This window comes from Ambystoma mexicanum, chromosome 3q, assembly GCF_040938575.1.
Source record: "Ambystoma mexicanum isolate Mex_15411 chromosome 3q, UKY_AmexF1_1, whole genome shotgun sequence".
Taxonomy (NCBI): Eukaryota; Metazoa; Chordata; class Amphibia; order Caudata; family Ambystomatidae; genus Ambystoma; species Ambystoma mexicanum.
Genome location: NC_090926.1, coordinates 228,219,747 through 228,247,402, shown reverse-complemented (window position 1 = coordinate 228,247,402; position 27,656 = coordinate 228,219,747). Strand labels below are relative to the sequence as shown.

The following is a 27,656-nucleotide window of genomic DNA, read 5'->3' as shown; positions in this document are numbered from 1 at the left end:
GTAGGAGTACAGGAAATAGCAAGTCAATATCACTCAAGGTGAACACAGAAGACTGCAAGACGGACTCTATTTCTTTGTAAAACCCCGTCGGGCTTTTCCTGATATCGGGAACTGATTGTCTAATAGTGTTCACTTCCTGTCGTGAAAACGGGACGTGAACAAATTGTGATACATAATGTGCAGGGATATCCACAGCGGGGGCACCAGTCCCAGCGTTGGCGGGGATCTCAACTTTTGGGACAAAGGTCGCAGGAACCTCTCTCATAGGCAACTGAGATATAGGTACCTCCGGCCGCTTACTAAGCAATAGAGCCAGGTCGAGCGCTGAGGCAGCTGTAGAAGTATCGGGCGAAAAAGCCCTTTTACAAATCCCCAATAATTCTATGGGGCAACTAACCTTCTCTCTTACACATTCTTCTTGCAGGTACTGTACCATTACCTGAATTACCTTTCTTTGCATTTCTACTGTATACTGACTATACGTGTCATATACTTCATCTGGCGGAATCGATGAATCCGAGTTCCATCGAACCGCATCTTTAGTACAAATTCGTATTTCCTCAGGTGCCGATCTACGGCACGGAAGGAACTGTTTCTGTACATATATTCTATCGTCTTCGTCGTCCTCATCTCGTGACTTTTCAAAGTCTTTCCTAAACTCAAACAATTTTTCAACATGCCCATATACTTTCTGTTCTGTGTCCCTCGAAAGTGCCAAAGCATTCAGATCTCTCACTCCTTGTGGAAGATCCGAATTTTGTAATCTACCCCACATCACACATAAATGAGTCCCCAAACCTTCGATAAAAACATTTTTCTCGGGAAAACTATCCAAATTAGATAATGTGGAAAAAACATTAACTTGATCACCTTTCTCCATACAATGCTTAGCCCATGCAAACAATTCCTGTTTCCCATCTGCAGAAACAGTATTACGAGTGACGATCTTCGATCCTGCACCTGGATCAACTTTAGTCAATACGGGGCCACTCGGGAGCGGAGGTATAGGTAAATTTAATAAAGGTGCAACTATCGGTGCAGAAGGAAGGGGCGGTGCGATAAGTGGAGGAACAACAACTAGAGGACTAGGAACAATAGGTTGTACAGGGGGAACAGGGATAACGGCAGGAACAACAGCAGGAATGGGCAGAGCGCCCAAAATAGGAACATACGGAGGTGGCGCAGAGGCATCAGGCCTGCGTTTGTTTAACAATTTCTCAATAAATTCCTCGGAAACATGGAAATCTTTAGAGGGGTAAATTTTCTGGATTCCAAGTGAAAAAGCCCTATCCATATTTTTAACTGATTCTGAACGTTTTTCTTTATCATATAACAACGCCTTTTCGGCGTTTGTCTTATGACGGCGTGCATGTTTATCCCTACTTTTAAGCTGCTGTAACGCTTCTTTTTTCCAATTCTGTAAAACATCAAAGGCTGCAGGTCTAGCCTTCTTTTTTAGCAAGATTGATTCTAAGTATTCAATACGGGGGATCTCAAAACTACCATTGATTGGCCACTGAAATTCGGAGGCATGTCTGGTCTGTCTGTGCCAAATATCATTAAATACTATACTACCAATGCCATACTTACAGTACATAGTACATGCCGGCGACCCCTCCTGTGGTGCCGGGCGGCTAAATTCCAAGGATTGTCGATCGCTGCGGAACAGAGCCCTAAAGCACTAGACAATTTCCCAGGCATTTCACAAAGAATTGGTGTTACCTGGTCAATAATTGTGTCTGCAGATACAATACGCCAAATTCAAATTGTCAAGGTTAAATTAAGAGCCGGGTCACGACGGCACCTGACCAAACCTAAGGAGGACCGTACGGTTTATCAAAGAACTTACCTAACGACTTTTACCTTGTGTTTGGTGGTTTCGACAAATCTGCCTGCCTCAAAAATGGACCCTCGTCAAGATGCCGTGTCAGACCACACGACTATCGTCCAAGGATCGGATCGTGCAGCGCTGCCGAGGTATCGAGTCTCGATCGGTCGGTCCCGCAGAATCACACCGTCCGATCCCGGTTCGATAGTCTGTGTCAACCTTCAATGATCCGGCATCAATCTTGAGGGTCCCTATTCGGGCGCCAACTGTGAAAACAAAGAAATTGATATGAGGCTGGGAAGCCCAAAGGAAACACACCAACACAGGTTACAAAGGACATACAAAGTGCTTTATTTAAAAGCTACAAAAGTTACCAAAAAGTCAATTGACAAACAGATAGCTATTCGGCTCTCAGAGTAACGTAACGAACTTCAACGAAGATTCGATGCATTAGTAGAGAGACCGTACATTGGGATATTTGTGCTTTTATACTCTTTATCCAGCTCTGGCCAACCCCCTCGCGGGTTAACCATTCTTAGGACCAGGCCTAGGGTTCCTTGCCAGGTCAATCCTATAATTTATGCATTTTGATCAGTTTCGCTGATATAGTTGTACATTTACACATAGGTCAGGGATAGGACAAGGTCTCAGTTCGCGACCCCGACAAGTGGCCTGAAGGCATATTATTTATTCATGTATGCGGAGGTCACAACGGCCAGAATCTCACTCAGAATGTCATTCGGCCTCCATTTTGATGTTCAGGGTGACTTCCACATTACAAGAGAACCTAAAATGGCGGCTAAATCCAAGATGGCGACTTACACAGTTTTCGTTAAGGTTAAGACCTTGCCGCGGAATCTATTTACACAATATTTTAGACAACTTGGTGTAGGCCAACACACATTCAAATACTGCGATAGGAGGCATAATATTATTTCAATTCCAACAGAGTGACACTGCTACAGAGGGTCTCAGAGACTTCCACAGGCATATAGAGTGTGAGAGTGCTACTGTCGTTCTCAGAGACTGGCACAGGGATACATAATGTGACAATGCTACAGAGGGTCTCAGAGACTGGCACAACGATACAGAGTGTAAGAGTGCTACAGAGGGTTTCAGAGACTTGCACACGGATATATAGTGGGAGAGTGCTGGGGGGTTCTCAGAGACTGGCACAGGGATACAGAGTGTGGGAGTGCTAGGGATGCTCGTAGAGAATGGCATAGGGATACAGAGTGTGCGAGTGCTACAGAGGGTTTCAGAGACTGGCACAGGGATACAGAGTCCTAGGAAGAATCTCAGAGACTGGCACAGGGATACAGAGTGTGAGAGTGCTACTGAGGGTTTCAGAGACTGGCACAGGGATACAGAGTGCTAGGAAGGATCTCAGAGACTGGCACAGGGATGCATAATGTGACAGTGCTACAGAGGGTCTCAGAGACTGGCATGGGGATACAGAGTGTGAGAGTGCTACGGAGGATCTCAGAGACTGGCACAGGGATAGGGTCTCCGAGATTAACACATGTATTCAGAGTGTGAGAGTGCTACATAGATTCTCAGAGACTGGCACAGGCATGCAGAATGTGAGAGTGTTACCGATGGTCTCAGAGACTGGCATAGGGATACAGAGTGTGAGAGTGTTGGGGGGTTCTCAGAGACTGCCACGGGGATACAGAGTGTGAGAGTGCTAGGGATGGTCGTAGAGACTGGCACAGGGATACAGAGTGTGGGAGTGCTAGGGATGGTCATAGAGACTGGCATAGGGATACAGAGTGTGAGAGTGCTACAGAGGGTCTCAGAGACCTACACAGGCATATAGAGTGTGAGAGTGCTACTGAGGTTCTCAGAGACTGGCACAGGGATACATAATGTGATAGTGCTACAGAGGGTCTCAGACACTGGCATGGGGATACAGAGTGTGAGAGTGCTGCAGAGGGTCTCAGAGACTGGCACAGGGATGCAGAGTGTGAGGGTGCTAGGGAGGATCTCAGAGACTGGCACAGGGATACAGAGTGTGGGAGTGCTAGGAAGGATCGCAGAGACTGCCACGGGGATACAGAGTGCGAGAGTGCTACAGAGGGTCTCAGAGACCTCCACAGGCATATAGAGTGTGAGAGTGCTACTGAGGTTCTCAGAGACTGGCACAGGGATACATAATGTGACAGTGCTACAGAGGGTCTCAGAGACTGGCATGGGGATACAGAGTGTGAGAGTGCTACAGAGGATCTCAGAGACTGGCACAGGGATACAGAGTGTGAGGGTGCTAGGGAGGATCTCAGAGACTGGCACAGGGATACAGAGTGTGGGAGTGCTAGCAAGGATCCCAGAGACTGCCACGGGGATACAGAGTGTGAGAGTGCTAGGGATGGTCGTAGAGACTGGCACAGGGATACAGAGTGTGGGAGTGCTAGGGATGGTCATAGAGACTGGCATAGGGATACAGAGTGTGCGAGTGTTAGGGAGGATGTCAGAGACTGGCATAGGGATACAGAGTGTGAGAGTGCGGGGGGGTTCTCAGAGTCTTCCACGGGGATACAGAGTGTGGGAGTGCTAGGGATGGTCATATAGACTGGCACAGGGATACAGAGTGTGGGAGTGCTAGGGAGGATCTCAGAGACTGACATAGGGATACAGAGTGTGAGAGTGCTACAGAGGGTCTCAGAGACCTCCACAGGCATATAGAGTGTGAGAGTGCTACTGAGGTTCTCAGAGACTGGCACAGGGATACATAATGTGACAGTGCTACAGAGGGTCTCAGAGACTGGCATGGGGATACAGAGTGTGGGAGTGCTACAGAGGGTTTCAGAGACTGGCACAGGGATACAGAGTGCTAGGAAGGATCTCAGAGACTGGCACTGGGATACAGAGTGTGAGAGTGCTACTGATGGTTTCAGAGACTGGCACAGGGATACAGAGTGCTAGGAAGGATCTCAGAGACTGGCACAGGGATACAGAGTGTGAGAGTGCTACTGAGGTTCTCAGAGACTGGCACGGGGATGCATAATGTGACAGTTCTACAGAGGGTCTCAGAGACTGGCATGGGGATATAGAGTGTGGGAGTGCTAGGGATGGTCATAGAGACTGGCATAGGGATACAGAGTGTGAGAGTGCTACAGAGGGTCTCAGAGACCTCCACAGGCATATAGAGTGTGAGAGTGCTAGGGAGGATCTCAGAGACTGCCACAGGGATAGGGTCTCAGAGATTAACACATGTATTCAGAGTGTGAGAGTGCTACATAGATTCTCAAAGACTGGCACAGGCATGCAGAATGTGAGAGTGTTACCGAGGGTCTCAGAGACTGGCATAGGGATACAGAGTGTGAGAGTGCGGGGGGGGGGTTCTCAGAGACTTCCACGGGGATACAGAGTGTGGGAGTGCTAGGGATGGTCATAGAGACTGGCACAGGGATACAGAGTGTGGGAGTGCTAGGGAGGATCTCAGAGACTGACATAGGGGTACAGAGTGTGAGAGTGCTACAGAGGGTCTCAGAGACCTCCACAGGCATATAGAGTGTGAGAGTGCTACTGAGGTTCTCAGAGACTGGCACGGGGATACATAATGTGACAGTGCTACAGAGGGTCTCAGAGACTGGCATGGGGATACAGAGTGTGGGAGTGCTAGGGATGGTCATATAGACTGGCACAGGGATACAGAGTGTGGGAGTGCTAGGGAGGATCTCAGAGACTGACATAGGGATACAGAGTGTGAGAGTACTCCAGAGGGTCTCAGAGACCTCCACAGGCATATAGAGTGTGAGAGTGCTACTGAGGTTCTCAGAGACTGGCACAGGGATACATAATGTGACAGTGCTACAGAGGGTCTCAGAGACTGGCATGGGGATACAGAGTGTGAGAGTGCTACAGAGGGTCTCAGAGACTGGCACAGGGATACAGAGTGTGGGAGTGCTAGGAAGGATCCCAGAGACTGCCACGGGGATACAGAGTGTGAGAGTGCTAGGGATGGTCGTAGAGACTGGCACAGGGATACAGAGTGTGGGAGTGCTAGGGATGGTCATAGAGACTGGCATAGGGATACAGAGTGTGCGAGTGTTAGGGAGGATGTCAGAGACTGGCATAGGGATACAGAGTGTGAGAGTGTGGGGGGGTTCTCAGAGACTTCCACGGGGATACAGAGTGTGGGAGTGCTAGGGATGGTCATATAGACTGGCACAGAGATACAGAGTGTGGGAGTGCTAGGGAGGATCTCAGAGACTGACATAGGGATACAGAGTGTGAGAGTGCTACAGAGGGTCTCAGAGACCTCCACAGGCATATAGAGGGTGAGAGTGCTACTGAGGTTCTCGGAGACTGTCACAGGGATACATAATGTGACAGTGCTACAGAGGGTCTCAGAGACTGGCATGGGGATACAGAGTGTGGGAGTGCTACAGAGGGTTTCAGAGACTGGCACAGGGATACAGAGTGCTAGGAAGGATCTCAGAGACTGGCACAGGGATACATAGTGTGAGAGTGCTACTGAGGGTTTCAGAGACTGGCACAGGGATACAGAGTGCTAGGAAGGATCTCAGAGACTGGCACAGGGATACAGAGTGTGAGAGTGCTACTGAGGTTCTCAGAGACTGGCACGGGGATGCATAATGTGACAGTTCTACAGAGGGTCTCAGTGACTGGCATGGGGATACAGAGTGTGGGAGTGCTAGGGATGGTCATAGAGACTGGCATAGGGATACAGAGTATGAGAGTGCTACAGAGGGTCTCAGAGACCTCCACGGGCATATAGAGTGTGAGAGTGCTTTGGAGGATCTCAGAGACTGGCACAGGGATAGGGTCTCAGAGATTAACACATGTATACAGAGTGTGAGAGTGCTACATAGATTCTCAGAGACTGGCACAGGCATGCAGAATGTGAGAGTGTTACCGAGGGTCTCACAGACTGGCATGGGGATACAGAGTGTGAGAGTGCGGGGGGGTTCTCAGAGACTTCCACGGGGATACAGAGTGTGGGAGTGCTAGGGATGGTCATAGAGACTGGCACAGGGATACAGAGTGTGGGAGTGCTAGGGAGGATCTCAGAGACTGACATAGGGGTACAGAGTGTGAGAGTGCTACAGAGGGTCTCAGAGACCTCCACAGGCATATAGAGTGTGAGAGTGCTACTGAGGTTCTCAGAGACTGGCACGGGGATACATAATGTGACAGTGCTACAGAGGGTCTCAGAGACTGGCATGGGGATACAGAGTGTGGGAGTGCTAGGGATGGTCATATAGACTGGCACAGGGATACAGAGTGTGGGAGTGCTAGGGAGGATCTCAGAGACTGACATAGGGATACAGAGTGTGAGTGTACTCCAGAGGGTCTCAGAGACCTCCACAGGCATATAGAGTGTGAGAGTGCTACTGAGGTTCTCAGAGACTGGCACAGGGATACATAATGTGACAGTGCTACAGAGGGTCTCAGAGACTGGCATGGGGATACAGAGTGTGAGAGTGCTACAGAGGGTCTCAGAGACTGGCACAGTGATACAGAGTGTGGGAGTGCTAGGAAGGATCCCAGAGACTGCCACGGGGATACAGAGTGTGAGAGTGCTAGGGATGGTCGTAGAGACTGGCACAGGGATACAGAGTGTGGGAGTGCTAGGGATGGTCATAGAGACTGGCATAGGGATACAGAGTGTGCGAGTGTTAGGGAGGATGTCAGAGACTGGCATAGGGATACAGAGTGTGAGAGTGTGGGGGGGTTCTCAGAGACTTCCACGGGGATACAGAGTGTGGGAGTGCTAGGGATGGTCATATAGACTGGCACAGAGATACAGAGTGTGGGAGTGCTAGGGAGGATCTCAGAGACTGACATAGGGATACAGAGTGTGAGAGTGCTACAGAGGGTCTCAGAGACCTCCACAGGCATATAGAGTGTGAGAGTGCTACTGAGGTTCTCAGAGACTGTCACAGGGATACATAATGTGACAGTGCTACAGAGGGTCTCAGAGACTGGCATGGGGATACAGAGTGTGGGAGTGCTACAGAGGGTTTCAGAGACTGGCACAGGGATACAGAGTGCTAGGAAGGATCTCAGAGACTGGCACAGGGATACATAGTGTGAGAGTGCTACTGAGGGTTTCAGAGACTGGCACAGGGATACAGAGTGCTAGGAAGGATCTCAGAGACTGGCACAGGGATACAGAGTGTGAGAGTGCTACTGAGGTTCTCAGAGACTGGCACGGGGATGCATAATGTGACAGTTCTACAGAGGGTCTCAGTGACTGGCATGGGGATACAGAGTGTGGGAGTGCTAGGGATGGTCATAGAGACTGGCATAGGGATACAGAGTATGAGAGTGCTACAGAGGGTCTCAGAGACCTCCACGGGCATATAGAGTGTGAGAGTGCTTTGGAGGATCTCAGAGACTGGCACAGGGATAGGGTCTCAGAGATTAACACATGTATTCAGAGTGTGAGAGTGCTACATAGATTCTCAGAGACTGGCACAGGCATGCAGAATGTGAGAGTGTTACCGAGGGTCTCACAGACTGGCATGGGGATACAGAGTGTGAGAGTGCGGGGGGGTTCTCAGAGACTTCCACGGGGATACAGAGTGTGGGAGTGCTAGGGATGGTCATAGAGACTGGCACAGGGATACAGAGTGTGGGAGTGCTAGGGAGGATCTCAGAGACTGACATAGGGGTACAGAGTGTGAGAGTGCTACAGAGGGTCTCAGAGACCTCCACAGGCATATAGAGTGTGAGAGTGCTACTGAGGTTCTCAGAGACTGGCACAGGGATACATAATGTGACAGTGCTACAGAGGGTCTCAGAGACTGGCATGGGGATACAGAGTGTGGGAGTGCTAGGGAGGATGGCCCATGATAGTAAGTTGGGTCAGGCGGGACCCATTGTGTGTTGATGCAAACTGGGTGAAATGCCTGTCATACTCAGTCCCCCACAGCATAGCACCAGGTGTGTACCTGCGCCTTCATATCAGAGTGGACATGCGCATTATGTCTAGGTCTTCCAACCCCATAAGCAGTGCAGAGCCACTATAACATGTTTTCCAGGCTTATTGAAAGCTGTCGAACCTGTGACTGCATAGGAAATCCAAGTATTTTCTGTTCATTTCAAGTTCACATTTCTCAGATGAGGTTGGATTTTTAGGTAGGACTATTAGATGGTGCTAACGCGCTGCTCATTAGCTGCAAATATTGCTCTGGGTTCCAGCTAGGAGGAAGGTGGAATATGAGAACATGAGGAGGGACAGACAGCTTGTAAGTTCTGTTTGGATCGGCTGCCGCGTAATAGACATGCGCGTCGCACTAATATCGACGTCGGACAACCAGCGACGTTCGTTGAGAGGCTACGGCACTTCATCAATGCTGTGCCCAATGAGGAGCCTTTGTTGAAGACACGCGCGTAATACAGTACGTTATTAATTTGGGAGGTAGCAATGATAGTGAATGGAGGGTTAGCCCTTATACCCTATGGGGCGTCCATACGAGAAATGTAGACACTCAGTGATATATTAGCCTGTGCTTACTAGTATTAGCCACACTATACACATTGGTTGTCGGCTTAGCACCTTAGAAATTGTGGTTACCGGGCTCATATTAGCCTGTTGTTCACCATTATTGGGTAACTGCAGTAGGTATCGACTTTCAGCAGTATTCTTTGGTTCATGTGAATATTTGGTTTCTGCTCCAGCCTTGACTGGTGGTAGTCATGCCACTCTTTGCTGCCTCCACAGGATGGCAACTAATATAATGTATATTCACATACCCATACGGGTTGATGGCATTCAGTTTTCTTTTGCCATAGAGATGTTTTCAGTGCAGACTCAGGCCTGAGACGCCCCGGTAGGACTATTGCCTTAGGACTTGCGATTGCCTTGAGAATCGTGATTGAATCGATTGTTGCGGCACTACCTCTCTAATGTGGTAAATGCCTTGTCTTTAGTTGGGGCTTCAGTTCCAGCAGCCATCATGGATGGGTTGGACCTCAATATATTTTCCATTGCACTCTAGACCTAGCTGACCTCTGGCATGTGTGGCCACTGCTGCAGAAGCTTTTGATACCTTGGGAAGCCGCCCCTCCTAGCTACAAGGTTAGTTATAGCACACTACCCTAAGGCTCCTTGCATGAAACATTCTTGAACTATTTTCTACTTGTGAATGGTGCGGCTCTCCGATGCCACTATGGTTAAATACACATCACCAGTTTATGGCACAGGTGGGCTGATTTTCTTACATTTTATGAAATACCTCCTTTATTCATTCTTCCCTGTGACATGAGGTTGCAGATGTCTTGGCCTACTCCTCCATGGCACCTCAGGGCACGAGTGGTTTATGGTGGCACTTCCTGTTTGACACCGTAGGAAATAAGTGGTGCACCCCAGAGATAATTTTCCTGGGCTGCACCATTTGAATGTTTTTATGTATTTTGTAATGGTGCTTAAACTTATTTGAATTGCGGGGGCATTTCCTTTACGAATGGTCCCTTTCAGTGTCTATTGTGTTACCTGAGAGTTAGGGTCTCATAGTTGGTTTGTATGCTTCCCTCTCTTTTAGAGTATAATCTTGTTTTCCTGATGAAGACGTTGCTAAGTGACTCAAACACGTCGATACCGGTAGAAAAATCGGGTAGTGGTTGTGTTGCATATCTAATTGACCCACCCCAGGAGCAGACCACCTTTCTCATAACTATGGTGGTCGTGTACATTGAATGCACTTCATTAAACTAAACCTGCTAGCTATGATTTGTAACAGACTTGATCATATATGTATTGTTGTTGGGTATAAACATTGTATAAAATGTGTATGTATGGGGGCTGTGTGTGGACGAATGAGTGAATGATTTATTGTCAACTGTATGAATTGTATGGAGTACTATGTTCTTAATTCTCCTGCAATGTAAATAATATGCTAAGTGCTGATTAAGTCACGATTAATTTGTCGGTTCAAATGATGTATTAAGCATAATAAAAACGTTTTGATATCTTGTTTATAAACTAAACTCCTCTGGACTTTTTCCTTCCGAGTTAATTGTTTATTTTCCCACACATCAGATGCCTTTGGCCATGCTAATTCCTATGGCCATTCCCACCCAGCTCCTGCCCCTCCCAAAAAACATCATCCTGGGATCTCTTTGAGCCAGCTTTTTCAAGCCTTGCCATCAAACTGTGTGCTCGAAGCACCTGCATTTGCAGCAAAATCTATATAGGAAGCACGATCCGAGAAATACGCACAAGAATACGAGAACACTTGGCAGTGATTGGAAACCAAGATAAGAATCTACCATTGGCAGAACACTGGCAGAGTCTTCATCAATTGGATTGCAAGCAGGACATCAAATTTATTGGTCTAAAAAAGGTATCCTTGGGATGCCGAGGTGGAAACCAGGAACTAAGATTGCGACAAGAAGAAGCGAAGCTAATCAAGTATTTCAGATGTATTGAAACAGGTTTAAACACAGACAATGAGATGTCCAATTTTCTATAATAATAACCCAAAAAGAGTGAACCAAAAAGGACTTATGTCCGAAAATGTAGAATCATGCCATTGAGAAGATTGAATCATACACTAACCTTTGTGTTTTTATTGAAATAAGTGCTCTATGTATCAGTTGTTTGTATGAAAATGGCAACTATTGGGTTTTCCGTGTATATTTGTGGACATATCTTTATAATCAAAATAAAAACAACACATACAGAGCTAATAGACTACTATCCCAAAAAAATTCATTTAATACAGCAGTAACTACAGTTCCCATAAGACATTGGGAGAAATAGATGCACCTGAACTTACCACATATAAAAACTACATTGTTCCCATAAGACATTGGGAGAAATAGATGCACGTGAACTCACCACATATAAAAACTATATTGGTTTCATTAATGAAACAATGTTTAATTTAGATAACAATCAAAAAGTGTTTGAACCAAAAAGGACCCACGCAATAAAACTTGTAACTATGCCATTGATAGTGTTGAACCATTTATTAAACTTTGTAGTTATACACAAGCAACTGCTCTTATGCACTTACCGTTTGCACAGAATGTGTAAGTAATAGCATATCCCTGTATATTTGTCCCCATAGACTGCACTAACAATGTAAAAATAAGAACAGTACACACTGAGTTAAAGGACAGATAAAAAGCTACTAAATATAGCAGAAACTACATTTCCCATAAGACTATGGGTGAAGGGTTTAAAAGCCACTAAATATAGCAGAAACTACAGTTCCCATGAGACTAGGGGGGAAGGAGATACACGTGATTTTACCATACAATAATAAAGATTTACTAGGTTTTCACACGAGCCAACAATAAAAAGGGCTCCGTTTGTAAAGCTAAATGCATAACTATGCGTTTAAATTGCATAATGGAATTAAACTTCGTGTAACCTCATGACACAGGTCAATAGAGGCATAGTATCCCAATCTATGGCCGACGGCAGGGAGAAGGTGGAAAGAGAAGTAGGACGAACAAGTTACCTTGGTAACAGCATACATACTCCCCATTCAGTAGGAGGCGAACGCCTAGTAAACACACGACGCTTGATGCCGGAATTGTGACTTTTCAGGTAAGCTCTAACTAAGCATGAGACCACCCATTGCTACCTTCCTATCAGTCTCAGGTCCGCAAACAAAAAAAAGACGAGACGGCCCATGGAGCCGCACTAACTCAAGAATGAAAAGTCAAACATATAATGAACTGCTGTTAAGAAATGAAAGTGTGTATGTGCCGTAGCCGGCCTCCATGCGCTATATATAAAAAACGCATTGTGAATGGCAGAACACATAGAAAAAGGATTACTTATGAACGTTGCAATTTTTATCAATTTATAATTTCGTATTGTAACTAAAACCCCTAAAAAAAGCAAATGCACCTGTCGCCTAGATTCGAATTCCTAAACCAGTAAATGGTGAATTGCGAGCGGGATAATGAGGGAACCAACCCATTCCCAATATTTCATTTTTTTACCTTACCAGGACGTACCTCGTCCACGAGTCTGACGGGACTCTCTCCATTTGTATCACCCACGTCATTTAGAGAAACCATGAACAACAAAAGATCGGTAAGCTCTATTTTAGATAATACTTGCACTTAATAAACAAATGATACTTGGAAGGACTAACGGCATTAACTATATTGCTATACTATTTTTGCCCCCTACCCCTCTCATTAAATTTAAAATTTCATTAAAATTTCGTTTATTTCTACTCTCTCTTTTTCTTTTAATTTAATTTACCCCACCCCTCCCTTTCTCCATCTCCATCGGAACACTAAATCATCACGCATGGACCTACCTTGCAACTGGACAATATTCTGGTATGTGCTCTTTTTATTTAATTTTCTCATGATGGATATCTATGATGACAAATACGTTTTGCTCTACATTATATGTTTTAAAATAATGCTTTCTGAATTTATTTTCCCTTTTTTTTTTTTTTTTTTTTTTTAAATAACTGTGAAAATTGATTTTTTGTTGGTTCTTTACTGATTCTTTACTGATAGGTTTGGATAGTAATTTGTATAAGAATAATTGCCCAGATTTGAGAAAGGCAAAGTGAGAGTGCCGAAACACGTGTCATCAATATGGGCTGCAACTAAAAATAAATAAGGCTGAAAATGAACAAACATAACTGCTTTTGAACAATAATTTTTTTGGTGGCGCAGTAATGGATGTGTTTATAGTTTCATTATCTGTGCTTTAAGAAGCACATTTTTTCACTGACAATCCTCAGATTTCAGAAAAGTCGAGGGTCTGACTTGTGCACATAGATTCATAGAAAGTGTAAAGGCCGAGGTGGCAGTTTATTACTACAGGCGGAGCGGCCCTTTCAGAGGACGCAGCAATGCTATACATTCATTGACTACTGGGAAACCCAGTGAATGCCAGACCACGTGACGCCGCTGAAACGCACGCAGGGCGCGTGCAATGCTTCTAAGGTAATCACATGGGCCATTTTATGATGTTAAACCTATTTGACGAGTCCCCCTAATTCCCCTTAATTTCTGTTCACATTCTTGCCTTATATTAGGTGTACATCATTTTTTCCGGTCTCCATTACACATTTGCGAACATGACTATAAGGGTGAACTGCACCCCAGCTTTAGCTGCACAATGGTCCCAAAATTAATGGAGGCGCACATCGAGAGCTAAATGTCAGCTAAAATGCAATGTCTGCTTGCTTGGCTATGCTTTTTTCAATGCTTGTTCATAACAGTGGGCCAAGGAGTAAGGTCTTGGAGTAAGGTTTAGTGTTAGAGGGAAGGTTTAGAATGTCCTCTTCAAACGCAAGCCCAGGGCCAGCGGGGCAGTAAACTAGGTGGATGGTTATCGTAGAGGTGTGAGATAGTCTCAGTTTGGTGGTTATGAGTTCACTGGAGGAGATAGGGGAGTTGCAGATGTCTCCAAGTAGTAGGGAGTCTTTCGCCACGATGGCGACACTTCCCCCTCTCAAGTCAGGTCTGTCGTTGCAGTCGATGGTGTAATTAGGTGGTAATGCTAGTGTCAAAGCTGGGCCAGAGGTAGGTTGGAGCCACGTTTCAGAAACAGCTAGAAAGTCTGACAGTCGTTAACTAGGATAAGTTCGGCTCTATCAATATCAAGCGGGTGAACTGGGATCGATCAAGCGGGTGAGCTAGGATCGATCAAGCGGGTGAGCGGGGATCAATCAAGCGGGTGAGCTGGGATCAATCAAGCGGGTGAGCTGGGATCGATCAAGCGGGTGAGCTGGGATCGATCAAGCGGGTGAGCAGGGATCGATCAAGCAGGTGAGCGGGGATCGATCAAGCGTTCACCAAAGCTTCTTTGAGGGCAGTGGACATAGTGTAGGGCGTGTCGGGTACCATCTGTATTGACGTTGTACAATTCCGACCAGAAGGGTGGGGGGGGCTAGTAATAGTTTCATGAGAGTCAGCCTCCAGGTTGGTAGCGGGGCAAGTTTTGGGAAGTGTGTCAAGGATTGCGGCATGGTCCACTGCGGGAGAGTGAGTAGGATTAAGAGAGTAGGTGCAGGCATCTGGCACTTGAGATGGGAATCAGTATGGCAGAGGCAGCAGACATGCAACACAAAGGTGACAAAGCTAAAAGGTTGGAGTAGGCAGAGGAGTGGAACGCAAGCGTACAAGCTGGGAAGAGACTGCAGGAGGAGATTAGCGGAGCTACCGTCAGTGCACATTTTGAGCGCGTTTGAGTTGCGAGTCGCCCCAGTCTGGTACACCCAAGGCATGGGGTTGTTCTAATGAGGTGTAGGCCATCTGGTTCCAGGCTGGCAATGGGAGTGTGCTTGGAGTGTATTCGAGAAGATAATCACAGGTGTCTGGTGCGGCCTAGACAAGTGGTGGAGGTAAGGTCAAGTGGACTGGGTACACTGAAGCAAAGCGAGGTCATGTGTGAGTTTCTGCCCATAGGATCAATAAGCTAGGGAGTTTTGGTAAGTATGTCTACCAGGCATGGCAACAATGCGGGGCGCAAATGTGAACATGGCAGAAGAGCAGGGCACCTGGGTGGGCATGGCAGCAATGCGGGGCACAAAGGTGGAAATGGCAGGAGAGCAGGGCTCCTGGGTGGGCATGGCCTGAGTTTCAATGTGTAGGAAGCTAGAACTAAATATTTTTAGGGGGAACATGGAGGAAAGTACCCATTGACTGAACTGTTTGATACAGGCACACCGAGCATTTCACCTCAAGACCATGCCACAAACTGTCTCGAAAGTGATTCTGTTACAAGATATCCATCCTGGGGGTTCCCCAAACCTGAAACGTTTCCTCAACTTGTGTGTCACTCATGCATCAAATCCGTGAGACTATTTTGATGCCATTGGGGTTACTGGCGGAGTCGACCTGGATCAGATATGCTCCTCTAACAGGAGTCTGCATTGACATATTTCGAACATTAGCCACATGGAGCAGATGCTCTCACAGGAATGTGGGTGGTCCCCAGATTTCCATGCAAATGTCTGTTTGATGCAGCTAATCCTGCCGGATGACAGCCATGGGAGCATGTGTGTATGGCAACGATACATAATGCCAGCCGCAAGCTAAAAATGTGGTGGCCACCATTTCCAGGGATCTCAACAGACTCCAGCTGCCCTCTTCACATGAAAAAAGGTGTCCCTTGCCATTCCCAGACCACTTATCCAGCCTCCATGGTCTGCCGGCAGGCGCAGCCGGCTGCATGCAAAGGCCCGCTTACAAGGCCAACTATCCCTGTCTAGCCCTGTTTATACCCCCAAGGAGCTCCTAACATCACCTGAGCCTCCCCAATGATACAAGCAGCAGTAACTGTCTATCAGATATTCCAGGGTGCAAGTATGCATCTTGAACCACAAGCTACCAACAGTCCTTCAATGATGGCCGCCGCCATCGACTGACCCAACGCTGGATCAGCATCACAGGGCTACAGCGTAGTCTAGCGACAAGCTCCCAGCAAGGGATCAACTGAATGGACTGCCCAGACCCCTTATCCAGCCTCCATAGTCTGGCAGCCGGCAGAGCCGGCTGCATCCAAAGGCCCGCTGGCAAGGCCAACTATCCCTGTCCGGCCAGACCTGGCCCTGTAGTTGGCCCACGTATGCATCCCCAGCTCATCACTCTGTACCCACGACCCAATCCTTTCCTTAGACCAACCACCTGGCCACATCAACCTAAATCCAGTGAATCTAGGATTTCAGGGAATCCCTGCCGCTCACCCACAAGGTAAGGCCATCTCAGTATCTCCTGTTACACTTAGCAGTTAATATTAATACACAGTCTTACCCTGTGTACTCTCCCACGCGGTATCAACGACGGATGCACTGGAATCCCAGTTTTTGGCCAGTGCTTGACAAATCAGCCATGATCCCCACAATCTGAGGCACCCATCCCTACAAAGACCTGTAGTAACCATCTTCCACCACCCACCACATTCCGGCCTTCTGCAATACCAATATCGCGGTTAGCAGATCCTCCACAGCTGATCCTGAGCACTAATCAGTTTAGCTCTAATGTGTAAAATCCATCAAAGAATTCCCGCACTTTGTTTTCCTTGTACACCTCTCACCGCCCCCTCCCACTACCCGCCCCTACCCCATTCCTGCCGAGAGCATGGTCCACTCTACTGTTGATAAACGCCCAGTGGCAAAATCACGCACCACCTTCACCAACAGTGTCCCCACCTGCTCCGCATACCTACTCTAATGTCCTCCCTAAACCTATCCCCTTCCTTCCTAAACTCAGATGCACCTTTACACCATGCAAACATGCATTAGTTGCAATCAGAGTGGCCACCACCCTTCCCAGTTTCTTTCTCACTCCCCGTGCTCCTGGGCACGCCACCACTACTCACGTCACGCTTGATCTACAACACAAAGGCACCCTAAGCCTCTCCCACCCTTGACGTGGTAACCAAAGGCTACTGAAACTTAGTTCCAGAACTTGCACAGCAAGAACACTGCTGTCAGGCGTTGCATGCCCTATTGGGGAAGTGTCTAGAAGGTTAAGGCTCCATTCCCGTACTAGCCCCTCCGCTCTCCCCGACACCCCTAACATGGTCACCGCTCATTCAGCCATCCTGGCCTCTCTTTCACCAGCTGACCAGGATGTATCTCTCAAATGCGCACTTATCAATGTGCGCTCCGTTGGAGCACATGCCACTTAGATTCATGACCTCATTATAGACCACCACCTAGACCTGCTTGCCACCACAGAATCCTGTCTCCACAGCACATCTGGCCCAATTCTCTTACTAGCCATTCCTCCCATCTATATCATTTTCAGGGCTGACCACACCAGTACCTCAGGAGGTGGCGTCACCCTCATTGAGAAATCCACCCTTCTCATCAGAAGCACCCCTACTCCTCCCATACTGGGTTACAAAACACTGCTCCTCAAACTCACGATAATCCGCAGGCCACATACACCATCCTTCTCCTCTACCGACAACCCAACTCTCTCAGTATCCCAGAGTCTGACATCCCCCTCTTGATCACCCCCCTCATCAAACCAGCTACAGAAGGCATTATGTTAGGTGACTTCAACTTGGGCTACAATGATCCTACTGGTCCTAAAGCAGCTACACTAGCGCACTCACTGCAGGATATGAGCTTTACTCAACTTATTTCTTCCCCTACTCACGCCAAAGGATGCCTCCTAGACTGGATTCCTACTACCAACACCACTATCAACTTCTCTCTCATTAGCCCAGTACCGTGTTCGGATCCACACCTAATAGAATTTGACCTCTCTCATGTAAACTACTCCCGACCCCCACACATTTGCACAACCCTATTTCGGTCAGAAACACACATAACCTCATGCATGAGACTCTCAGGCCCACTCTCCAGATGATGCACACCTCCATTCCTCCAGGAATCAAAGGTCCCGAAGGCCTTGCAGACCTTTACCACGAGATCCTCTTCCACCCCATAGACCAAAATGCCCCTTTAATAGCTAAAATGACCAAACCGCACAAGCCTGCTAATATCTGGTTCTCAGATGACCTTGCTACCCTGCTCAGAAGTAAGAGAGCATTTGAACATCTCTGTAGGAAGCACCCTACCCCTGTTACCTGCATAAACCTTTCCAATGCCACCAAGTCATACAAGAAAGCGGAAATCTCCCACAAATCAAACTCCTATGACACCAGCATTTCAAATGCAAGTCCCAACACCAAAGAATTATTCTCTATTTTAAGAGAACTGGAAAACCCTGTGTCCTCAAACACCCAGATTAGGTCTGACAAAGCTTGGTGCTCCACTATTGAAGATGCCCTTGCCAACAAAATGTACCTTTTACGCAGCAAAATAAATGCTAAGAAAACACATCTTGCTTCCAATTCCCCACCTCTGGCTGCCTTGAGGCCCAATCCCTCCTATTCCTGCCTTGCCATCCCCATTCTCCTTCCAAGTAACCTAAGTAATTGTCCTGGATACCACCCAGTCTTTAAAATCATCCAACTGTAATGGAGATTCTTGCCTGACACATATTGTTAAGCTCTGTGCTACGGCCATAAGCCCTGCCATTAGAGACCTTGTCAAAAATATCCTTGAGGGCCAATGTCGTTCCTATCAGTATCAAAACAGCCTGGGTCACTGCGCCTCTCAAGAAAATGTCACCTGACCCTGTGCTGCCTACCAATTGCCGTCCCATCACAACCATCCCTTTCTTGCTTAAAATTCTAGACCGCATTGCCTACTCCCAAGTACAACAATTCACGAACACCGCCATCTTGTAGGAGCAAGATAGTCTGATTTCTGCACCAAACTCAGCACCGAAACAGCCCTACCTGACCTCAAAATGCAGGTTGACAGTATCCGTGACTCAGGTAACTTAGCCATCCTTCTCCTACTCAACCTCTCAGCAGCGTTTGGCTTTGTGGACCATGACAAGCTATTCCAGCACCGTAACTCACATTCACACCTCTCCCGAGATGCCGTCATCTGGGTCAAATCATTCCTTAGTAAATGAACTTAGAGAGTCCTTATTGAAAACTCAGCAGCTGACCCCATCCCAGTTCTCATCGGCGTCCCCCAAGGCTCCTGCCTGTCACCCACCCTTTACAACACCTACACCAAACCCCTATTCAACATCCTTAGCTTGCTTGGTATCATCTACACTAACTTTACGGAAGACAGCCAAATTCTCATCCAGGCAACCATCCTCAAGACACTGCTACCATAAAGAGCGTGTACAGCTCCATTCAGAATTGGATGGCCACTCATAACCTCTTCCTCAATGACGACAAAACAGAGCTACTCATTTTAGGATCACCCCACTGTCTCAAAAACCGGTTCTATGTAACAATGTCCCCACAAAAATATCGCCATGCAAAAATATAGCCGAAAAATGGCCGTTTTTTGTGGGGACATTATTGCATGGAGCATGCGGGGGACACCCCTGCAATCCCCAAACCGTTTATTTATTATTTTTTTTTGGCTGCCCCAATCCCCATATATATGGTCACCCATATAATATTGCCACAACCTTTTCCCGGCGATATTATTTACGGCGACCATATATATGGAGATAATATTACCTGATACCCAAAAACCCTGACACAGCCTATTCTTTATTTCTCATTGATGGCACTGCAATACCGGTCTTCAAGCAGGTCAAAATTGTAGGGGTCTACCTGGATGCAGAGCTATCTATGACTAAGCACATCAATGTCCTTGACTCAGCCAAAGCATATACCTCTAAACTCATTTCCTTGAGTAGACAATTGTTCTCATCCAGTAACTGCCTTACGCTTGCAAGAGCCATTATACTCAGTAAACTAGATTACTGTAACGCTCTCCTCAAGGGCACGTAGGCAACTAACCTTCCCAAACTTCAACTCCTCCAAAATAAAGCCATGCGGTCAGCACTGGGGCTTCGTCGTTCTGACCACATCACAGCAACACAGAGAGAATCCAACTCCCTGCCCATTAAAGCCCACATCAACTTTAAAACCGCGTCTTTTGCTCACTGTTGCATCTACGAAGAAGCCCCTCGCTTCTTGAACAGTAACATCACTATGTGACAGCAGGTGTGTTCTCTTCGATCATCCAACAACATCTCTCTGCTCAGTCCTCAATTTAAATATGCTATAGCAGGAGGCGTTAGCTTCTGCGTCACAGCTCCTACCCTCTGGAAATCCCTACCTCCTAACATCAGAATTGAACCTTCCTACCGGCCTTCAAGAGACTTGTGAAACCTTGCTGTTTGACAAATATGACTAAATGTACCATGTACTTGCTGCTACTTGATGTCTGACTGTCTCTTCTGTACAAACGCTGCGATACCCCTGGGTTTGCGCATTACATAAATGCTATGAATAAATAAATACATAAATAAATCAAAATTGTGGCATGGGGAAAGATGTGCGTGGATTTCCTTCACTGATCAGAGAAATTTCGTGGATTTCCTGCACCTGTGGATTTCCTGCTCTGCATCCTGCTCCGTGAAGAGCCACCTGTCCAAAAGTAAAAAAACACAAAGTAGCTCATTATCAATGCACAGTAACATAAGAAGCATGCGCAAAAGCCTTGCCAAGGCTTTTACCCACGTTTCTTATGTCACGCCCATTTTCCTTTATTTGTGTGGAGGAGAGGAGGGACAGATGCAACTTGTGTTTCCGCCGCTCCTTTCACTCCGCCATAAAAATACTCACATGCATTTGCGCAGTCATGATTTTCATGCCAGCGCAAATGCTGTGGATCCATATGGGGTCTGCCGGCTTTATGCGCCAGCAAAATGCAGGTGGAGACCCCATAGGCTTCCATTGCAAACGCTGCCTGCCATGCGTTCTTAACTAGCAGCATTTACTAAATTTGCACTGTGGAGTGCAAAAGTGGAGTGCAAAAAGTGGCACAATTTGTATGCTGCCTTTTGCCCTGCACTTTTGCACTCCTCAACGGAAGTGACCAAAATCCAGCGGTGGGGACCCGCTCACATGTATCTCTACACAGAACAGCTCCCTGCCACCGAATTCCAGGCTCATATAAAATGAGCTCCAAAGGGAATCAATAAAACAGCATCCCTACCCACAGGAGCGCATTTTGTGTTGCCCCTTCAAAAAGCCAGTAGATTCTTTGGAATAAACATACTTGCTGTCTGCCATGCAGAGACATGGTAGGTCACATTTCAGATTAGTTTTACACAGGTGTAAATATAACGTGTTAGAATTACACCCTGTGACAAAACAAAAATCAAAGTAGCACGGACTTTCACGTGAGAGCGCCTGGGGACCAATTACGTTGGTGATGGTGCGCTATATAAGTACCTTTAACATAACATAACAAGTGTACTCCGAAGCGACCACAACGCCATGTTCTATTAAGGGGGAGATCGAAAATGAGCCCCTTCTTCGTATGCTGTTAGTAATCCATGCCATTTAGGATGCTGATCAAAATGGGCACATGTGAGAAATATGGTGGATGGTCTGGCCATCAGTACCCATGCGCCAGCAATAGGGTTACCAGTCATTTGGTCGAAAACCAAATGATCGAATGACCATTTGATCGAAGTAAAATGGTCGAAAAAAAATGGTCGAATTTTTTTTTTCTTTTTTTATTTTATGGGGGGGTTCCCCCCAAGCCCCCTCTTTCTTTATAAAAAATATTTTTTAACCAACCAAAACTAAAAAAATATATATAAATAAATAAATAAAAAAAACTTTTTTTTTTCGACCATTTTACTTCGATCAAATGGTCATTCGATCTTATATTTTCGACCTGTAATTCAGTGCCGGGGACCTGTCATGTTTGCGTGAACAGGTCCCCGCCACCGAATGTTTTACTCATGTTTCTAGCGAAGTGCAAAAGGGGAGGGTAAAAAGGCACCGTAACCGGTTGCACGTCACCCTTTTATACTCTGTCATGCAAATGAAGTAAATGCTGCCTGCCATGTACGCCATGGATTCCAATGGAGGCTGCCTGCTTTTGCTGGTGCAAAAAACAGACGGACTCCTAAGGAATCCCCGGCACTTGTGCCAGCGCGAAAATGCATGCCAGTGTGAATGCTGGTGTATTTAAGTAAGCGGTGGTGGAATCCTAAGTTACGACCTCCCCTGCTACGCATGGCTTTTACAGCTTTCATTTACATTACGCCCCAATAGAAAATGAGCTCCATTGTAGAGAAACAAGCCCTGCTAGGCACATCCAATTTCACAACCTGGAAAAGTCACCTTTGTGTTCTGCCGAACCGGCTTGTAGATCTCAGTGTTGCTTGCTCGCCCTAGTACAGCACATTCAGCTCTGAAAAGCAACACAAAACACAATTGTGAACCAGCAACGAAGGGTGGCGTAGAGAGACATTGTGGGTCCGTGCCTGTAGAATGGTGCAACGCCAATTTTAAACATTGGGAAGAGTTTGTTACAAATGCCAAGAAAGTAATCGCATTTGATATGCAGAAATCCTTCAATTTAACCACAGAACACATTGGCGTTGCATGCAGATATGAACCGCTGTAATGCATCTGGAGGCCCATCGAGCAAAGGAGATCCAAAAACCCACAGAGCCATACTACTAGTTTGGCGGCAGTGGCAAAGCGTCCAGTGTTTGACAACAGTGGATTTTTCCGCCAGCTTCAGAGTGCCACAACTTAAACTCTTCAAAAGCGCCTGCATTTACGTGGCAGTAATTTCCTCCACACAAAAGCAGTACCGGCTGTGACATACTGCATGAGGTAAAAAAGCATCCAGTCACATGGCATTGCCCATTGGAATGTACTGTTAATGAGGCACACCGGGTTGAAAACTGTCCAAAAGCAATGCAGTGGGTTCCATGAGACCTTATTCTATGCTACATACATACCTCTGCGTCCGGCATATAACGGTCATCATGGAGAACACCACGCCCAGTGCCAACCCCAGCTCCACGTTGAGGACCACCACCGCCAGCCAAGTGATGGCCCACACCGCCTGTAAGAAGGAAGAGATTTAAGATCAGAAGGACACCCAATGCAGGAAAAGATACAACAAGATGGCCCAAGGGTCCCCAACCTCCTCTCTATGCTCTTATTATTTGGGCTTTCTCTATGAAGGTGGGCGATATGAGCAGGGGATGCCGGGCACACATATGAAATATGCCAAAGCACACAGCAATGGCGATAAGGGTAGCCTTGTCCCTACAGCTGCCCATGTTCTTTCACAAAATAAGAATTGAATGCATAATAGAGAGCACTCCTCAAACGAGTCACCCTTCACCCGATCAATGTTGAGACTCACTACTCTGTTTCCCCTCACGCACACACCATTGGCAGGAAGGTGTTTGTGTCTCGTTCCAACATTATTTGATCTCCTGCAACAATGATACCCTAACCTGCTCCTTCCTCTCCTCTAAATGTACACTTTTTCCTTGGCTTAGGATCTTCATTGCTTACTACAAAATATCTACTGTCCTACAAACAATCAAATAAAAAAACGTGAAACCTCAATAACCCTGGTAAGTTGTAACTATTGGCCTGTCTCCCTCCCTGTCAATACTCCAAAATCGGAGAGTGTGTAGAACATTTTTGGGCACCCTGTGGCCCTCTAGATGATTCGACCTACAACACCTACTATCCCTCTCCATTGATTACGCTGGCTAGGACTGAAGGGAGTTGTAGTCCAAAACACCTGGAGTGCTGCTAGGTGACCACCAATTGTGTAGTGTTTGACCATATTTCTACTTACCTAGAGACCATTGGACTTTGCAGCCTCCTTGGTTATGGGTTCCGAAGTAGACTCCACAGAAAGGACACTCACAAATATCTCCAATTTCCTCAACTATTCCCAACACTCTAAACTCTCTGTAATTCTCATTATGCTTGATCTCTCTGCAGCCCTCAACATTGTCGATCCTCACTGTGAGGAATTTGACCATCCGCACGGTGGGTGTTTGCCCGCCCCGGCTTTTTTGAAATTTTAGATTAAATTGAACGATGATAGATCGACCTCCAGAAAATGTGTGGCGATAATTTACACACATTTTCCTATGCTCACTGCATGACATACGCATAGACCTGTGTACTCTGGGTGGACACAGCCTACAGACTTTGTCCCCCCTGTCATATTTAGTTTGGATATGACAGTCAGGAGTACACCATGGCATCTCAGAAGGGGGAGGGTCAAACCTTCCTAATTAACTAACAAAGGCTCCATGAATCTGACATGTCGTTTTGTTGAGCCATGTAGCTGGTGGCAGCATGCATGTACTAATCAGAGTTTAATTCTAACAGGCCCACATGGCGCTTTGGCTGCAAAGGCTAACAAAGGAGACAGGAAACCCCAACACCCTTTCATGCACTGTGTCAACCTGTAGCCAGCTCCCGCCCTCAGTATCGATTGACAGTGAAATGTCATGTCTGGGACTGCATGCTTACAGTAGTCATCCCTGCAGGGGGAACCCATTCAGAAGGTACCAGTATGTGGTTTGGCATAGCCAGAAAGTCTGGTCTCACTGCAGCTTCAAGGGAGACCTGTCGCTATAATGGGAACCACAGTTAGCTCCATTAACCAGAGAGACTCTTCGATACACAACAGACAGGAAGCTGGGTGGGACTTAGTATTACATGTTTTCACCCCTTTACCTTTTCTGGTGCAAAACACTCTGGTTGTGACCTCATACATATAGGAGATTGTTAATGAGGAACCCGGAAGTGGTTCATTAAGGAAGGTTTAGCCTACATCAATGCCCCAGAAGTAGATTAGTCATACTCACTCTCTCCTCACTAGCTAGTATTGGCATCATCTCCTACCAATCAGACCAGAGTACTGTTCTTGGGCCACTTCTCCTCACACCGTAAACCTCTCTCAGTAAATAAATATTTTCCCTTAGCTTCACCTACTTCCTATTTGTTATATATTAATTACTTCTACTGCCACTCCTACAAGAATAAACCTAGTGAATAGAAGTGCAATCTATCCCACACACCATTAATACAATGATCTCCATTCCTGGCACCAGCAATCCTCACTACTGCTTTTGGCCTTTCTTGCTTCGTCCTGCCCCCTCAACAAAATGATTTACCTTGCAATTCACACTCTCTACGTCTCACTCTCCTTTACCACCTCTGCTCACTGACTACATAGCTCTTCATGCAACACTAGCTCTTCCCCTTTCTATTCAATTGCACTCATGATCTTCCCCTCACCCATCTGGTTAATCATGTCTCAATTTAGTCACCACCCTGTACCCTGGGCTCTCTCGCCCTGTTCAGTGTACTAGTTCCCTGCTCCGCCTGTGCTTTCTCTTCCTCCTGCGTTGGCTCCTTCAACCTGTCCCTCCCCACAAGTGAAGCTTCACACACCAATATTAATAGTATAGACACTTTACAGGCCTTCAAGATTGCTCTCAAGAAGCACGTTCTATCCAGGGAAGTGGCATCGAGGAACTAGGGTGGCATCACCTCTCCTCCCTAATGTCCACCTTGCCCTCCACTGCACACTGATGTAAATAGCTGTACATAATGTAGGGAGTGTGTGGCCAGTCTATAATGGCATCAATCCATGTTCCCAGAGGTACAGTCCCCATGAACTAACTGGATGATATCCAACTCAGTAATCATGAACAATTATTGTAAAGCATCGGGCAAATGGATGGCTCTGCTTGGAGGTATTTGACTCATTTACAGAGTTTGTGATAAAAGGGCTCGAATTTCTCTTCAATGAATACAAATACATTTTTTTTACAAAAATGTCAGTCCTTCGATAGCAGCACCCCTTATGGCTTTGCTTCAGAAATCCAAACCTGGTGTTAAACACCCCGTTTTTAATGCGACCACTGAAAATGCTGACTTATTTTTTTATTTTAACACACTTTTCACCCCATATATATGTGTGGGATACACCCCTCAGTCCCTCAAATCTCCCTTACATTCATTGTATACTGTACCCTTCCCCCCACATATAAATGGGGGTCGACATTTTTAAAAAGCAGACATTTTCGGTGGTCGATGTTAAAATTGCCTGGTAGTTGTATGATTCCCCCGGTTTGTAGTCTTTCCATTGAAAATCATCCATTGAAAATAAAATCCAACAAAATAAAAGCACTGAAAATGAATACATCGAAATGCTATTTTTATAATTTAAAAGTACATATCCATCGAAACCTGTCCATTGAACATAGGAATAGGTTTGACGAAAATAGCAGATGCAAGAGTAAAGCATGTAAACTCTTTATCGTTATATGGAGCTGCCCAGTGCTTAAATCTGAACAGCTCCGTATAAGATGTGTAGTGTGCACTTTTATTTTATTGGGGTGTCCAATAGAAAAAAATCAAGGTCCTCAGTACAAGAAAATAAAATGAAAATGCACACTACACATCTTATATGGAGCTGTTCAGATTTAACCAGTGGACAGCTCCATATAACGTTATATGACTACACACAACACCACTCAGAGAGAGCTGTCCAGTGCTGAAATCTATAATGTATTTCAGCACCGGAAGGCTCCCTCTAGCTTGTGTTTATTGGGGGGTGCCCCCTCCCAATCCCTCCCAACACCCAGGTGTCCCCTTTCCCTAACCTCCCATTCCAACCCACATTTGCAAAAATTAACCCTTTCCTCAATCCATCGAAATGTATTCAATGAAAGTGCATTTCGATGGAAAAGGCTTTCAATGAATACATTTTGTTGGATTTTAATTTTATGAAAGTATTTTCGATGGATAGACTGGATACCGGATTCCCCACTCTTGCCACACACAATGGTAGTCACTATCTGTTATGAAAGATGGCAGATGTGGAGATGGGCATTTCTATCAATTTACTGGCCTGCTGTGCCCCATGGGCCCTGCTAGATCTCTGGCTCTGTCATTGCTCTTAATCCCCTGCATTGGCCACAGGTTTTTTTTCTTAGTTAATGTTGCTGCTTGAACCTCATCATCCTGTCTGATTGTCACCTTCCGCACTGTCAAGAACTTCCATAGCAAACTTACAAAATCTGTTTTGCTGATCTTCCAGAGCTCCGGCAGATCCTGGAACTGCAGAAACATTTGCCTGAGACTTACAACGTTGATACACGCGAGGACTGCCTGCAAAGAAGACAGAGAAAATAGCCAGTGTGAGGATATATGCAATGATGCAGAATGTCACGTAATATGTTGTGTATCTACAGGAAAAGAGAACTCGGTATCTGAGCTCCTGGCATGAGTCGCGAGTTTCAGCAGGGAAGGAAATTGACTTCTTCATTGGAAGGATCATAAATAGCAACCAAACTGATAATGCATGGGTGGTGTCACCTAATCGTGACTCTATAGGGTAAAACCTGCTTAACATTCCACAATGCTTTAACAGTAGACATTCAGACATTACTTAACATACAACAACAACTAGACCCAATGACACTCTGAGGTCCATGTGGATTTGGAAAATGCATGCACATGACATTCCCACCTAGGATGAACTGGGATTTCTGCCCATTCATTTCTTCC

General features: G+C 46.3%; 1 protein-coding gene across 1 annotated transcript in view; it reads right to left on the bottom strand.

The window, feature by feature from the left end:
- LOC138582358 (solute carrier family 26 member 10-like) overlaps nucleotides 1-27,656 on the bottom strand; it is a 170,816-nt gene that overhangs the window by 18,445 nt on the left and 124,715 nt on the right. The window contains exons 10-12 of the mRNA XM_069653608.1: nucleotides 27,162-27,257; nucleotides 23,057-23,163; nucleotides 22,428-22,497 (exon numbers count right to left, since the gene is read on the bottom strand). Of these exons, the coding sequence (XP_069509709.1) occupies nucleotides 22,428-22,497; nucleotides 23,057-23,163; nucleotides 27,162-27,257 (273 nt within the window). The remainder of the gene's footprint in view (nucleotides 1-22,427; nucleotides 22,498-23,056; nucleotides 23,164-27,161; nucleotides 27,258-27,656) is intronic.